General features: G+C 36.0%; 1 protein-coding gene across 18 annotated transcripts in view; it reads right to left on the minus strand.

Annotated features, from left to right (window-relative positions):
• RIMS2 (regulating synaptic membrane exocytosis 2) overlaps positions 1-16,297 on the minus strand; it is a 549,058-nt gene that overhangs the window by 9,994 nt on the left and 522,767 nt on the right. Inside the window, exon 1 of one of the 18 annotated variants that reach the window (XM_006916625.3) lies at positions 16,159-16,291. The exons of the other annotated variants lie outside the window; for them this stretch is intronic. Coding sequence (XP_006916687.1) covers positions 16,159-16,255 — 97 coding nt within the window. The 5' untranslated portion in view covers positions 16,256-16,291. Of the gene's footprint in view, positions 1-16,158; positions 16,292-16,297 lie in introns of those variants that run through there. 18 annotated transcript variants of the gene reach the window in all.

A 16,297-nucleotide genomic window follows, 5' to 3' on the forward strand; every position in this document is an offset into this window, starting at 1 on the left:
TCAGACAAACTCAGAACATGGAATTTTGTTCAAGAGAATTGACCTAGTCTCTTAAAATAGTCAATATCATTAAGGTAGGTAAATTGTTCCAGGTTAAAAAATATCACAAAGATGTAACCATTAAATGCTATGAGTATACCTTGATTGGTTTCTTTTTGGGGAGAACAAAAAACAAAACAAAAAACTCCAAAAGCAAAACACTCTAAAAGCAATTCTGGACAAGCAGGCAAACTTTGAATATAGATTGGATATTAGATGAGTTTAGAAAACTGTTACTTTTCCTAGGTAGATAATGGTATGTATTACAAAAAAATGTCCTAATCATTCCAAAATACATGCTGAAGTATTTAGACCTGAAATGTTATATTGCCTGCAATTTCAAATGGCATAGCAAAAATTCATAAAACAAAGAAGATGAAATATTTTTTTAAAAAGGATGGGGATGAAGAATAGACCTTGGTATTCATACATTTAATATTCAGGATTTTATTATAGAGTGATTCCTAAATGGCCACACCAAAAAGTAATAAAATTTTGTTCAGGTGTGAACTGGAATCACAGAAGGTGCTAGGCTGGCCTCTGCATGTGGCCTTGCTGTTCACTTCCTGTGAGGAATGCCTGTGTTAAAAATCTCCATCGAGTGAGACTCACAACTTCTGTGAGGTCTGAAAATGTGGAATGCAGGTGTGTACGGGAAACAGGACTGTCAAAGGCAGTGAGATTCCCGAAGGTCTCAGGACACAGACACTGCAACGTCAAAGAACCACCATCTTTCATTTCATGTCTGACTCTATCATAGCAAGAGCGATGTGAAAACCTGCCATTACAGGGTGGTGAGAACTAGCCACCATTTGTCAAAGAACAAACAGCACGACAAGCATGTAATCTCTTTGTTTACAGATTGCTTTTTACATGTGTCCTCTTCAGAACAATTCTAACAATCTCATTTCACAGAGACAGCCTCCGAGGGCCCGAGGAGGTTACACAATTCCCTGAAGCCACACAGGAAATGACAACCAGAGTTTACGAATAGTCCCCAGACTCCAAATTCTCTGCTATTCACAGATTTGTTGTCTGAATATAACCAACGGGTCGTTTGTGCAGCTGTCCATGGAGATGGTACTAAGCTAACTCTGTAACTGCACGTGAAAGGCTCTTTGAGAAGCTGCTGGGGTAGAAGAGAGGCACAGGGAAGGGGTCAGGCCCTGGCGTCAAACCGTTTCTCTTTGAACTCCCACTCTGCCACGTACAAGCTGGGTGATACTGATTAAGTTACTTATCCTCTCTGTCACTCAGTTGTTTCAGACTGTGAAATGGCAATGATAACAATGTTTATGTCGTAGAATTTTTGTGAGGATTAAGGAAAATAATATATTTAAAATGCTTAGGATAGGTCTTATATATAGAAAATCGGTAATTAATGGTACTGTTATCACTATTACTACCACACAGGGAATCAGGAAACATGTATTTGAGGCCAAACTCTACCACCCAGTCGCTGGCTCTGTGGCCCTGCCTGAGTCATATCCCTGCTCTGAGTCTCTGGCTCCTTATTTATGAAAAAAAGCAGGGGAGGGAGAGGGTGACAGGTGATGTCTGAACAATCTGAGCTCAAAGTCTTTGAGTTTGTGTTGTACGTGTATGACAAAGACCATGATTAACAGCATACACTGAGGAGATAATGCTACTCATTGTCACCTGATGGAATCAAAGAATTCTAGGCATTCTTATACATGCTGAGCATTTATTAACGGCTCTTTAAAATATATATTTTAAATGTACTTTTATCTGATACATTTATAGACTTACTTAAAAAGTAAATGTATCTTTCAGTACCACAAATCCTTTGCATCACACAATAAAAGAAATTTAACCTAAATGTAATTCACTACGGTGATTCACAAATGGTGTTCCAAATGCTCTATCATGTTATTCAACCTAAAAACTGAATCTGTATAACACTGAATGTCTACATAAGGTAAGTGAGGTAGAATTCTAAGATGGTCCCCATGTTATCTTACTTTACATGGCAAAAGAAATTTTGCAGATGTAATTAAGGTTACTAGTCAGTTGAACTAAAGATAGGGAGATTATCTGAGTGGGCCTAACATACCCACAGGAGCCATTGAAAAGCAGAGTGCTTTCTCTGGCTGGTTCCAGAAGAGTCAGTCAGGAAGATATGAAGCACAGGAAGGATTCGGTGCACATTTGCTGGCTTGAAGAAGGAGGGAGACTCTGTGGAAAGGACCTGAGAGCAACCTCCAGCTGGCCTGGATGACAGTCAGCAAGAAAACAGGGACCTCAGGCCTATCCAACCGTAAGGAACTGGATTCTGCCGACAACCTGAATGACCCTGGAAGCAGATATCCTTCAGAGTCCCTGTTCAAGAACTCAGCCCGGCCAACACCTTGATTTCAGCCATGTGATACCCTAAGCAGAAAACCCAGTCATGCCATGCCATGCCATGCATGACCTATAGAACTGTGAACTAATAAATGGGTGTTGTTTTAAGCTGCTAAATTTGTGATAATTGTTAAGCAGCAATAGGTAATTTTTTAGATAATTTTTCTAAAGGAGAGATCTATGAAAATAATTTATTGTAACCATAGGTGGACCAATTGAAATTATTTGTAAGAATTCAATAGCCATGAAAAAAAAAACCATATATGTGACCTACAGAACTGTGAACTAATAAGTGGGTGTTGTTTTAAGCTGCTAAATTTGTGATAATTGTTAAGCAGCAATAGGTAATTTTTTAGATAATTTTTCTAAAGGAGAGATCTATGAAAATAATTTATTGTAACCATAGGTGGACCAATTGAAATTATTTGTAAGAATTCAATAGCCATGAAAAAAAAAACCATATATATTATACATATACATATACATACACAGGTGTAATAAGTGTGTGTGTGTTTGTCAAGATATTTAATAATACTCAGGTAGTAAACTACGGAACTAAGGCCCAGATTATGTTTTAGAGCCCTTAAATCACTCATTCTCCTGTTAGTTATTTTAAACCAAAATGCATTTGGAAGAGATGCCTGCAGGTGAAAATCAAGTTCTTGAATTGCAAAACATCGCAGGCAGAAAGCCAACACAGGAGGTGTCCCTGTTATTCTGCTCTGGTTAGTTTGATGACTCATTTACTTGGCACCCTCTGCATTCAAAGAAAGCCACTTGACTAAATAAACAACTGAGGGTCAGTTTCCCTAACTGATATCTAAAAAACCTGAAAACCCTGAGTGACTTGACCACAGAAATCGAAAGGTCTTTTCTCATTGGAAACTCTCCTAAGCCTCAAGATGAGGCTCACAATGAAATGCCAAACAATAGCCTGGTGACCTCCTTCCAAATCTTGTGTCCACAAAACCCATTCTTGCTTGCTCTCACTTGGACGGTCACTTCTACTGCAGACAGACTCAGTCAGAATTTTCTTGTTAATATGGGAAATGATACATGGAAACAGGCTAAAGACAGGTTGGTAGACTCTGAAAACTAACTTTTTTTAGTTTTGACCATCATTATGTGCTCAATTACAGGCACTAGTTTTGCATTTTATTCAAAGTTACCATTTTCCAGGATGAGTATGATTTAGAGAAGCCATTGTGTATTAGCATTTAAAGAATTTATAAAATGCATTAAAAAGTAGAATTTCTAAAATTATTGATTCATAGAATTCAGAAGCTATCTTAGGAATCCAGCGTACCTTTGTACTTTATGTATTCCCTTACTGCAGCATTGATAAAACTGAAGTCCAGAGTGGCTACTTCCTCTTTAGATTTTCATCTTTAAATTGCACGCATCTTTTATTGCACTTTAACTTGCTTTCACCTTGCTCCTCTAATTCCTCCAACTTTCTAGTATAAGAATTGCCTGCAGCATTCTTCCCAAACTCCATGGTGGCCACCGTGGCCAAAACCACCCATCAGCGGATTTTATATCAAGGCTGATTTATTTACCTATTTGGCCTCGCAAGACCTCAGTATGGGAATACTCATGAGTAGATTATTATAAAATTGCATATAAAAGCTTGTGCACATATATTTTTATGTTTTTTAGAGCTTCTAACTATATAAATATAATTCAAACCTCTGGAAGTCTAAACAAAACAGGGACAGCTATCTGACAATTTATTTTGAGCTTATCCAGGATAGGCATTAACAATGAAAATAAAATAGAAATTAATAAAACAGTTGATTTTCAAGTTGTTTCAGAATTTAACACAAATTCATTCATTCCAACAGCCGTTACAACTATTTTGAAAGTTACAGTTAATAGCTAAATACAGTCAACTACAAGTAGAGATCACAATTATGGTAGGTATTAGGGCTGTTTAAATATATTTGCTTTTATCCCCACCTCTGAAGTGTGGTCATGTGATTTGCTTGCCCAATGAAGTGTGAGCAAAACTGGCCCATATAACCTCAGGGCAGAAGCTTCAACAACTGATGTGTGACTCACCATGTCCCCTCTCCTCTGTGTAGAACAGATAACAACAGGTGCCTCCATCAGTCTGGGTCCCTGAGTACAGCCACAAGTATGGCTCTCAATGGACATGGAGCTAGAGACATGAATTTTTTGTGTGAAGCCACTTATACTTTTGATGTTTCTTGCTACAACCTAACCTATTCTAACAGATACACATGTAACAGTCATAAGATAGTAAGTATTCCATTCTCTTACAACTAAAGGTTTTAAAGTTTTGTTATTTTTTCCCTTTTCACCATCATTAATATATTGACTACTATGAATACAGTTCTGTTAATAAAAACTGCATTTGATATTCTATTTTATAAATGCTTTCATAGTTTTTGTTTTGTAAGTAGAAAGAAAATATAATTATTATTTTTAAACTTCAGACTTATTTTAAACACATTAAAATAATTTTAAATAAACTTTTAATTTTAGAATAGTTATAAATTTACAGATGGTACAGAAAATTGTGAAGATGGTATAGAAAATTCTAGTATACTTTATACCCAATTTCCTCTATTAATATCTTATGTGGTTATGGTACATTTGTCACAATTAATGAACTATTATTGATATATAACTATTTACTAAAGTCTGTACTTTACATTTCCTTAATTTTTACCTGAAGTTTTTTTTTTCCTGATCCATGATGTTACGTTACATTTAGTCATCATGTCTCCTTAGGCTTCTCTTGGAGATAGATTTTTTGTCTGTAATTCCTGACATTCTTTTATATTTGTAATTCCTTTTAGTCAGTTCTTTGTATGTGAAGTTAAAAAGCAGTATGATAATTTGATGTAGTATAAATATACCTGTTAAAACCACATATTTTTAGTAAAAACAATATATAAGCTGAAAATACTCATCTATAGAAAAATAGAAAATATTTCATGTCATAAGTGAAAAATGCTGAATGTATGAAAATAAGTTTTCAATACTAAACTAATTTATAATGTATGGCAAAATATAAAGGGACAGAGTTAATATACATGTTTTTAAATAGTTTATGAAAATAAGTTTAATTATGTTTCAGATAAAAATTCAATTAAAATCACCACTCCCAATGTAATAATTGATTCGGCAAGGATCAACAATGAATGTTAAAATCACTGGATGAGAGGTTTTTGGGAAACAGGATATTCACATGGTACCAAAGTTACCACACCAAAGATCATTAGTAATCATAAAGTATGCCTCTTCCATAGGGAGAAAACTGACAGTTGCCTCTTAACCAAGTGATTAAACTTAGCATGCCTAAAAGTGAGAAACCTTAACATTGTTTCTTACAAAAATACCACATGCATCTGTGTTTGTATGTGTGTGTTTGTGTGTGTGTGTATGTGTGTGTAAAGGGAGGGGGAAGAGAGAGACAGGAAAGATAGAGTGAATTAAAAATTGCTCAGTCTATCTAGTGGATGTTCATTGTACTACTCTTTTTTGTATGTTTAAAATATTTCACAATAAAAGTTGGGAAAAATCAATTACTAAATTCAAAACAAAGCAAGGAAAGAGCTATTGTTTTTTGACTTGTTACTCTGTGGAGACAATTTGGATATAATATCTGCCTATCTCAAGTCCTCATAACAATGTTGTATGGTGGTTATTACTACTATCACTTTCTATACGAGGGAATTGTCTAAGCCACATAGCTGGCAAGTGATATAAAGGAGACTTAAACCCAAATCCTAACAGTGTCAAAGCCTATTTTTGTTTCTCAAAGCCTGCTGGCTTCCATTTTCATTTCGTGTTTTAAACACTGATGTCTAATTCCAGAGAAATCAGTGACTTGAAACTTCATCTCATTTTCTCCCTGCATATCCAAATAAACTTAAATTGTCTTATGGACATTGTGATTAAGATCATTCATGTTCTCTTGTTCTCTCAAGAAAAATGAAAAAAAAAAAAAGTCAATTTTATTGCTAAATTCTGACTTCATGAACATGATGGCAACATATATTTATGGTAAAACTCAAATAAATATGCTAAAAATAGCTATTTTATATTATATACATATGCATTTCTCTCAGTATGTCACCTTAGATGCATCCACACCAAAAAGTGGAGATTTCATCAAATGATGCCACAGCATTTAAACAGTACTAAATATACTGTGAGAAACTGTGGATTTGCCAGCATGTGGATTTGAAAAGGACCCTGACCCTTGTGTGTCTTGGCTCTTTTTTGTAAAACAAAGGGGTCATTACAAGGAGAGAAAACTACAGACCAATATTGCTCATGAACGCAGATGCAAAATCCACCACAAATGCTAGCAAATCAAATCCAGCAATGTATTAAAAGAATTATACACCATGATGAAGTGGGATTTATCCCAGTTACGCAACGCTGGTTCAACGTTTGAAAATCAGTTAATGTAATCTACAAGCTAGATAAGAAAAATAACATGGTCATATCAATAGATGCGGAAAAAGCATTTGACAAAGATAACCTCTTCAACAAATGGTGCGAACGACTGGACATCTGCATGCAAAAAAAAAAAAAAAAATTTGACAAACACTTTACAACTTTCACAAAAGTTAACTCAAAATGAATCACACACATAAATTTAAAATGCAGTACTATGAAACTCCTGGAAGACAACATAGGAGAAAACCTAGATGACCTTGGTTATGGCAATAGCTTTTTAGTTATAACTCCAACAACATGATCCATGAAAGGAAGAATTGATAAGCTGGACTTCATTAAAATTATAAAGTTTTGCTCTGTAAAAAACACTGTCCAGATAATGAGAAGAAAAGCCACAGACTGGGAGATAATTTTACAAAGACATACCTGATAAATAACTGTTATCGAAAATATAATGTTAAGACTTGGCAATAAGAAAATAACGTGATCAAAAGAGGGCCAAACACCTTAATGGACACCTCATCAAGTAAGATATGCAGATAGCAAAAAAGCATCTGAAAAGGTACTCCACAGCGTATGTCACCAGAGTAATGCAAATTAAATGAGGTAATACTATACACCTATTAGAATGGCCAAGATCCAGGACACTGACACCACCAAATGCTGACAAGGATGTGGGGCAACAGGAACTCTCATTCATTGCCGATGGGAATATAAACTTGTAGAGCCACTTTGGAAGACAGTTTGGTGTTTATACAAAACAAAAGTGCTGTACCAGAGGATCAGAATACCCTGTTCCTATTGTGAGTTTCTATAATTATTAATCCTGCTTTTTAACAAGAAATAAAACCAACCTTATCATTCTTTGGCAGTAAGATTATTCTATTTTTTTTTTCCCATAAAAGTTAAGGATTATCATTTTGTTATTCTTAACACATTTAAATGTAAGAAGTTATAGCTCTCATTGCTATTATTTTTAGATTTGTCACTTTTATGGTACTTTCTCATTTCTACTATCTGATGTTGCTATTATGGCACTAAGGGGGATCAAGTCAAAGCCCACTGGAAAAGATCCAAGTCTTGATCCAAAGTTATACTATTTAAAAAATTGTTCCCCACCCCAACTCCACCTCCCTTTTGGCTTTTTTTTTTTTTTTTTTTAAATACACAGATCTGGCCTTGGTCATGCATCAACTCCCTGATATCTGTGCCTGTTTCTCTCTAGAATGGACATGAAATGCCACCAACCTCTTCTTAATGCTCAAGTTCGCTACTTTGAGGCGGCGTCTGTGGTGGGAAGAGCACACCATTTTAGAATCAGATGATATGAATTCAAGCTCCTATTTGACAATTTTCAACCTGTGGACAAGTAACTTACCTTTCAGAAGCTCAGAGTTCTTTTGTGCAAACTTGAGATCATACTTAGCCTATGTCATAGAATATGTGGCATGTAGTAGTATTTACTGAATAGTGATGAGTAAGGGTTGGATACTATAATTGGTGTAAAAGAGATGTGAACACTAAATGCTATACAAATCCTTATTTGAAAAATGACTAGAATTACATGAAATTATCCTAAACTTGCAGGAAGAAAACTGTATATAAATAAGTGAGGCCTTGCCATACAAAGGGTGAAAGACTTCTGGCAAAACTAGATCAAGGGGGTTGCCTTCCCACCCAAACACATTGTTTTCAGATGATATCAAGGGGTCTGCCATTAAGTTGAGAGCAAAGGAACTGGGCAAGGTACAGAGGCCAGAAACTGACTGGAATCAAACAGACTGTAAACCTACTAAATCTCTGAAGGATATGTATAGAAAAAATAAGTACCAGTCCATATACAAAAATCTGTTCAACCCCTAACCGAACTACAGAGTTCCTAAACGGCACTAGCAAGAAGCAGACTATAAAAGCTATGAAGCCTCCTTTTCAATGCAAATCTTGTAGCCATGAAGAATAAAGTACAAAGAAACACTCTGCAGAAAAGGCTGCCAGATGAGTAAAGCGGAAATGTATTCTACTGTCAATCTTTGCCATTTCTTCTGAATGGGACCTGATAATTCCTGTGGATGACTGACTGCTTTGTGTTTCCTATTCTCTCCTTTCAAAATGAGAATTTTTATTTTGGTTGTTCTGTTGCTACGGTACCATTTAAATTGGGTGTATTGGAGGCAGATAACTTGTCTTCAGGTTTACAGGTCACTACAACATGAAAAGACACATCTGGATATGAGGGAGAAGACTACACATTACTCAAAGATTCTAGATTTCAATATGAATGCAGTAAATATATGGCATTTTAAAGTTGTCTTTCTGGGGGAGGAGCTATGTTCTATATGCAAAATAGGAGTGTACATGGATATTTGGGCGGCCAAAGCTGCTGAAAAAGTTAAAATTAAGAGAGCCATATTCTTTTCCTTAGGTTTCTTCCATAGATTTATTTTTCTTTTCCTGTCTGCTTATGTTTATTGAGCAAAGAGGAAAATAAACATAGAAAACTAGTATTTTAAAAAATTAAAAACAGGTAATTAGGCTGAGCTTGACGATTTTCCCCCACCGGTAATAGTTTATTATTAAGTAGATATTTGTTAATATTTTTGGTTCACCAGCGTTTGAACCCTCTTTCTATGTATGAGAAAGATCCCATCCTTCAATTGTAGAAGTTATAACTGTCAGGTGTCATTTTTCTCAGCCTGTCTGGAAATTAGGGCATGAGCGCATGGCCAAGGTTCTACTAATCAGACACCACTGTCCCAAACTTCGTATCTGAAGCTACTGAAGCAAAGAAGCAGACACACCACAGGCTTCCATTTTAAAGAGGACAGTGGCCACAATATATAATTTCTAGGAGTGGCCCCATAGCAGTATGCAGTGATTCAACTTCGCTCTTGACACTGGTATAAGCTGTGATGCCTGTGTCACGCGGGTAGTTCTGCAGGGCTCGTTCTGCAGTATGGCTTAGGGCACCACTCCTAACCTCTAGCCAGGCTCTCCAGGCTTTCTAGAGATTCTGTGACCTATCCAATACCTCTTAGCAAATACTTTTTCCACCTACATTGCTAGAATAGGTTTCTGTTGACTGCAACTAGGCACCCGAGGCATCATACATGTTTCATTTATGATTTATAAAAGAAAAATACAACCTCCGTTTACATGAAGCTACGTATACCCAACTTCTAGTTGTCCCACAAAGGACACATTACGTTCAAGTACTCTGAGCTTTGAAGGGCAATTAGACATGACGCACGTACAGTAGAAGAGGAATAGAAAGAAAGGCATGAATAAATATTTGAAGGCAAAGAACAAGAAGGCTTAGTTTTATTATATTACTGAGTTCCTAAAGGGCCTTAGGAGGCAAGAAGCTAGACTTTGACTGTCAGGCTAAAAGTTTTATTTAGTAGAAGATGAGAATCTTCTGAAGTTTTTAGAAGAGTAGCGTTAAGATATAGATGATTAAGAGAACTCATGCAGGGACAATGAAGTTAAATTGGAGTGGGGAGATTCAGAGATTCAGAAGGCAGAGAGAGCAGGCTAGGAAACTCTCAGATGATTTCAAAGGTGAGCTAATGGGGTCCTAAACTGTGAAGGTGACAATGAGAATGGGAAGGAAGACAGAAAACTGAGAAAAGTTGGGAAATTTCCTTGGCAGAAATTGCCAACTGGCGGCACACATTTGTGCCACATTTGGTCAACAGGTATGTTTTGTTTGGCCCAAATAATGTTTAACTTTTTTTCATTTAGGTGTCAATATTTTCAAATTTAAAAATTTTAAGTAAACATTCAGATTTATAGCTTCTCTTTGGGAAAAAAGAAGAGTAAATTTGCCAATCCTAGGCTGATATTCAATTTGGCATCAATGACCTAGAACTGAGTATTCACCATTCCTTTGTGGATGGGAAAGCTTTCCCCAGCTTTTCAGAGTCCTTGCTTTTCCCTTTTATACTATATCTGGCCTATTTCACTGATACGTTATATTCCTGTCTTCTGATATATAGGAATAATAAGGGAAAAACTGATCACTGAAATAGCTAAAATAAACAGTCCTTTTATTTTAGTCTCATTAGGCAAATCTATATCTTAAGACATGATACCAAAGAGTATCATTTATATATTGATATCTGTATCTATCTATATATGGCACTAAGTACCCTCCCTTCCTCTCCAATCAAACACCATTACAATACGAGAAAGAACAAAGATATAGAATGATTCTGTCTGATCAATAATAAGGGCCCATTTGCAAATAGCAGAGAGCACTTACATTAAACCATAGTTTTTAGCAGCAATAGTGTACACCATTACAACTTTCTAGTGAGTTTCTTTTGTAAGTCATTTTGCACAAGACGTCTCCATGGGAAGGCTCATCCCCATTTCCAGTTTTGGATTGAGTAAATATACTGAAGGAAATTACGGTTCAATTTGATTTTTGTAGTAAAGTTTTAAATTACTTTAAGGGTATTGTTTGGACACTTGGCAGTGAAAGAGTCTGAATCTTAGATTAAAAAGGTAATATTTGATAAGTACTCTGAGTGGAGCTGTTCTTTATTTTTTTTAATTCCAAAATCTTTTGCTTCACCTTATCTCCCTAGAATGTAAATATAATATAAAAATATTGTGCTATTGTTGAATAGGGTATGGACTCATTTATGAAATGATTTACTATACACAGTCAATTATAATCTAGGGAAAATAATATCCCCTAAAAAAATACATATTTAGACTATAACTGTCTACCCATGTCCTGCCCCCAATACTGGCATTGTAAAGATGGGCAAATCTATAATCACTGAATTTTAAAAAGTCTAGGTCACATATTATAATTTAAAAACAGTACAAATATAATGGATAACAGTCAGTTATATTGATATTCAGCTTGCAAAGAATGGTAGGTCTATATACTGTCATTATTAATAGATATTTACTGGAAACCTACTGTACTAGGCATGACATCTGCACTTAGGAGGATTACATTTAAGTGTACGGAGAATTTTTTATTCCAATAGAACATGGGCAAAATGCTAATTTCCATTGTAATTAATGGAACTGCTTATTAAAAATTAAGTGTATTATTTACTATACACAAAGATTAGAGAATATGATCATGTATTTTATACTCTTCTTGTTGGTTGCACAATCTCTTAAGAGTGAGGGGGGAATTAAACAAGTTTTCCTATTACGGTCTATTTAGTTCCTTTTATATTATTTTCTCATAGCTTCACTATTGCATGCAAAGAAACGTTTCCTCAGTTTTTCTGGTGATTTTTAAACTGTTTCTTTGATTATTTTCTTATAATTAAATTTTCAAGTTAGTGGCATATAAAAGAAATTAAATGAGTTAATTTATTCAGTTAAATAGTTATTAACTCATTAGGATCTCTCCTGTATGATTTTAACCAAAGAAGCAGGTCATAAAATCAAGCAAATCAAATTCAGCACAAATCATATGTACATAACTAAACAAGAATAGCTAGCCCGGAACCACAGGGAACATGGATATAGCCTCTGAGAAACCAGATCTACCAAGTATTAGGATATGTGCCATTTCTCTACATTATATGACCCTAACCATTTGCCCTTGGATCTGTGGATGGGAACTTGTGAGGTTGCTTTTCCTACTAAGAATAGTAGCTTTTCCTGGAAGAAGTTTCTTCTTTCTTAGAATTGTCTGTAATGTTTAAAACTGTTACATATAGAAATGCCCTACATTAGGGAGGCAGACTCAATATTGGGTCCAAGTAGTTTCCACAGTGAAATATTTAACATATAGGTTTCAATGCTAAAATAGGTAAACACAATTTATAAACTGTTAGATAATATGTAAGGGACAATTATTATTACTTTTACTAAAAAAACAAAACAAAACAAAACTACTCAGATTTGGAGAATACTTATCTGAAATAAATTCAAGAATAAAGGAAGCAAAAAATAAAATAAAAAAGAACTATAAACATACAAAAAGACACTACAAAGTCCAGTCAATAATTGTAACTTATTTTGCCTACAGGAACACCCCTGTCATCCTAACTGAAGTCAGCTCCATTGAGATTTGTAATCCATGGCCAAGTTGTTTAACTTCTCTAAGTCAGTTTTCATACGTGAAAAATGATGAAAATAATAACTTCCTTGGAGAATTATCATGAAGTCAAAGAAATGTGGCACATAGAAGGTACTCAATAAGTGGTATTATTATTGAACTTATTTTTTCAAGAATATAGCATATAAAAAGAAAATCCAGTATAATAATGAAGAAACAATACACAGAGCAGTTAGGATTATAAAGTCCAGATTACAGGTTTAGGTCCCAGCTCTACCACTTACTAGCTGTGGACCCTGGCAAGTTTGCAAAGGTGTGTGGGAGGCATGTGAGTGACTGGGCGCTTTCACTGATGCGTCAGTTCCTGTTTAGCCCTCACTTCTCAGGACACCCTTTCTAACGCCTAAATTAGGGTCTCCTTCATTCTGCTCTTTACTTCACCTTCCTAACACTTGTCACAGTTATAAGTACAGAGTTATTCCTATTAATACCTATCTCCATAGGTATTATGCACTGTAAACTCTAAGAGGGTAGGGAGCATATTTATCAAATTTAGGGACCACCTCAATAAATATTTCTGATTGAAGAAATGAATGACAAGAATATGGTCTCTCAATAAACTTTTTGACATTTTTTCTGGAGAAAGGTAATGCCTGGATACATTGTACAAAAATGAAACAAAAATATGGAACTGGAAGACAGAGTACATTTGACATTATTTAGCCATTGCACTATTTCTGAAAAGATGACAACAACAAAAGACTAGCTTTAAAATCAGACTGGCTTATTGAAGTGATTAATTTATCAAATCACAACGGTTAGCAGACCACTGCTTTTTTCAGACCAGTTGTTCTCAACTGGTTACAATGGATTCACTTTCCTTTATGAATCAGAATGGGTTTCACAGTTATGACTATAGTAACACATTACTGAGTAGGCTCATTAGAGTATGTTATCCACACGAACTTCACGTGCCTGTGTGAGTGTTTCAACAGAAAAAAACCGTAGAGAAGCATGGCGCCAGGCCAGTGATTTCTAACTTTTGTAACTCTGCCGGGTATGTTGAAATACGCTAAAAAAAATCTCAGGACTTTCAAGGGTATCCTAAAATCAAAAAAGTAAGTTAGGATTTCTTCTCTTGGCTATAAAATGACAGTAACCAGTGGAAAGACCTCTCATTTATGGGAAATGCCTCCGCTGATTACCTGTAAAAAACTATATGCTTCATTTTGAAAACGCTGGCTTCCTTATGGAACATTTTGTCTTGGCAACTCAAGAAGCCGTATTATAGGACAGAACTCTGTTCCAATTTCCCATGCATAGATGTAGGAATTTCCTTTGAGATTAGTCTGCATGAGCCAAGGTTAAGCGAATATACTTTAAATTCTGAAAAATCTTCACATTTATATAAGTTTTTCTTGTCTCAAAAATGCTTTTAGAATGGTATTTTGTAAATCCAACATTTCAAGTTATCGGTTAAGGAAGAATGTGATAGTTTATCTATAAAGCAAACTCAAGACTGAAGACCTAGTGTAAAACTTAAAAATTGAGGAACGAGTCTCTGATAATGTGTTTTATTTAAATGTGTATTTTCAAGCACACCTGGGGTTGTGTTATAGTTTTACCACTTACTAGGTATGAGGTATGTGATTGTAGCCAAATATGCACAAATAACATAGTATAGCTTGAGCTGAGTTCACAGGTGGTGGTGGTGGTGACTACCTGGGTTAAAATGCTAACTTTATTATATCTGGGTGACCTTGAGCAAATTTCTGAAGCTCTCTCTGCTTCAGCTTCCTCATTTGTGAAATGGGGTAATAAAAGCACGTACGGTCTCATGAGGTTGTTGTCGGTCTAAGAGAATAAATATACGTCAAGTTCTTAGAACAATGCCTGGCTCATTATAAATACTGAAAATTTTAGCTATAATTATAATCACCATTACTCAACTTGATTTTCTAATTTCTTGTCTTCTTTACATTTCCTGAGGTTATAATTAAATTAAACATTTAATTATAGAAAACAAGTGAAATGTAAACGTACAAACAAGAACAGCAAAGTATTAGTATGAAAAGTAAAAGTCATGTTTAGGGAAGTGCTCTACTATTAAACCTGTGTTAATCTACAGCAAACTGATATTGCAACAGTAGCTAGAAGAAACTGGGATAGGTTTAACTAGTGAATTATTTTGAAGACTACCTTCAGGCATATTATTAATCCTCCATCTTCCACTTCCTTGTTCTCCACTGAGAAAAATAGGGGGAAAAATTTTATTTCTAACGGGTAGTTTTGTCCAAATCTGGGCTCACTATAGATAGATTTCCTAATAATGAGTCATTATTGTCACAACAAGAAAAGCAAAATAAATCCTATTATATATAATAATGGCATTAACATGATGAACACTAACCTACTCTGGATATATGGGCAAACATGAACATAGTTTGCAACTAGCATATCAATAAATTAATAAACAGTATCTCAAATGTTGGGACGCTATCATTCAGCATCAATTCTTAAACTGATTTACAAAATACATTTTTAATGTTGTTAAATCTTATAGGAAAGTTCTTTATGAAGAAAACATATGTCGTTATTCAAAACTTTATGAAGGACTTGAAACAACTTGGTGAAAAGTTTAAAACGGTGAGTTCCCTTCCCTGTTTTTCTCATTAGTTTAAATACAAAGGCATCACTCAAACACCGGAGACAGAAAACCAATGGTCAGATTCGTAGTATTTGTGCTGTGTGATCAAAGTTTCAAGTCCCCACTGCACAAACCGCCTTTAGTACTGTCAACCTGTGATCTGTCCATTGAATCGCCCCTTCCCTTCATCCGGATCTTGAGTTTTCACAGGATCTTGAGATTCCTGTTTCAAAGTTCTGCTGCTGCCTTCCTTCTTAATTTTTGAGTATTTCTGTCCTCGAGGCCAAAAGCTAATACTGAGACAGCGGTAAACAAAAACAGAGCGGGGTGCACCCGACAGGGGCCGCCTGCCTCCCACCCTCATTCCCCTCATTCCACTTCCAGGCACTTGACAATTCAACTTCACCAGGGAAGCCGTTTCCCAAATCGACGCCCGTGGAGCTCTCCAAGTAACTAATGAACAGAACTTCTCGGCCCCGCGGGCGCGCTCTGGGGGTCTCTGGCCCCCAGCACAGCCCCCGAGAGCCGAGGGGCTAGGGACACTGCTGCTTGGAGCTCCCTCCATCCCTCGCCAGCCCTCCAAACATCGACTCTCCGAGCCGCGAGATGTAAACAGAAACGCCAACTAGAGTCTCACCTCCTTCCTCCTCCTCCAGGGAGTTCATGCAGGGAAAGTAGCCGGCCAGAGCCTCGAAGGAGGCGGAGAGGCTGCTCCGACTCTGGGAGCGCTGCATGGAGCGCCCCGCAGCGCCGGCGCCCCCTAAGCCCTGCCTCCC

The sequence above is a fragment of the Pteropus alecto genome, unplaced genomic scaffold (genome assembly GCF_000325575.1).
Source record: "Pteropus alecto unplaced genomic scaffold, ASM32557v1 scaffold164, whole genome shotgun sequence".
In the NCBI taxonomy this organism is placed as follows: domain Eukaryota; kingdom Metazoa; phylum Chordata; class Mammalia; order Chiroptera; family Pteropodidae; genus Pteropus; species Pteropus alecto.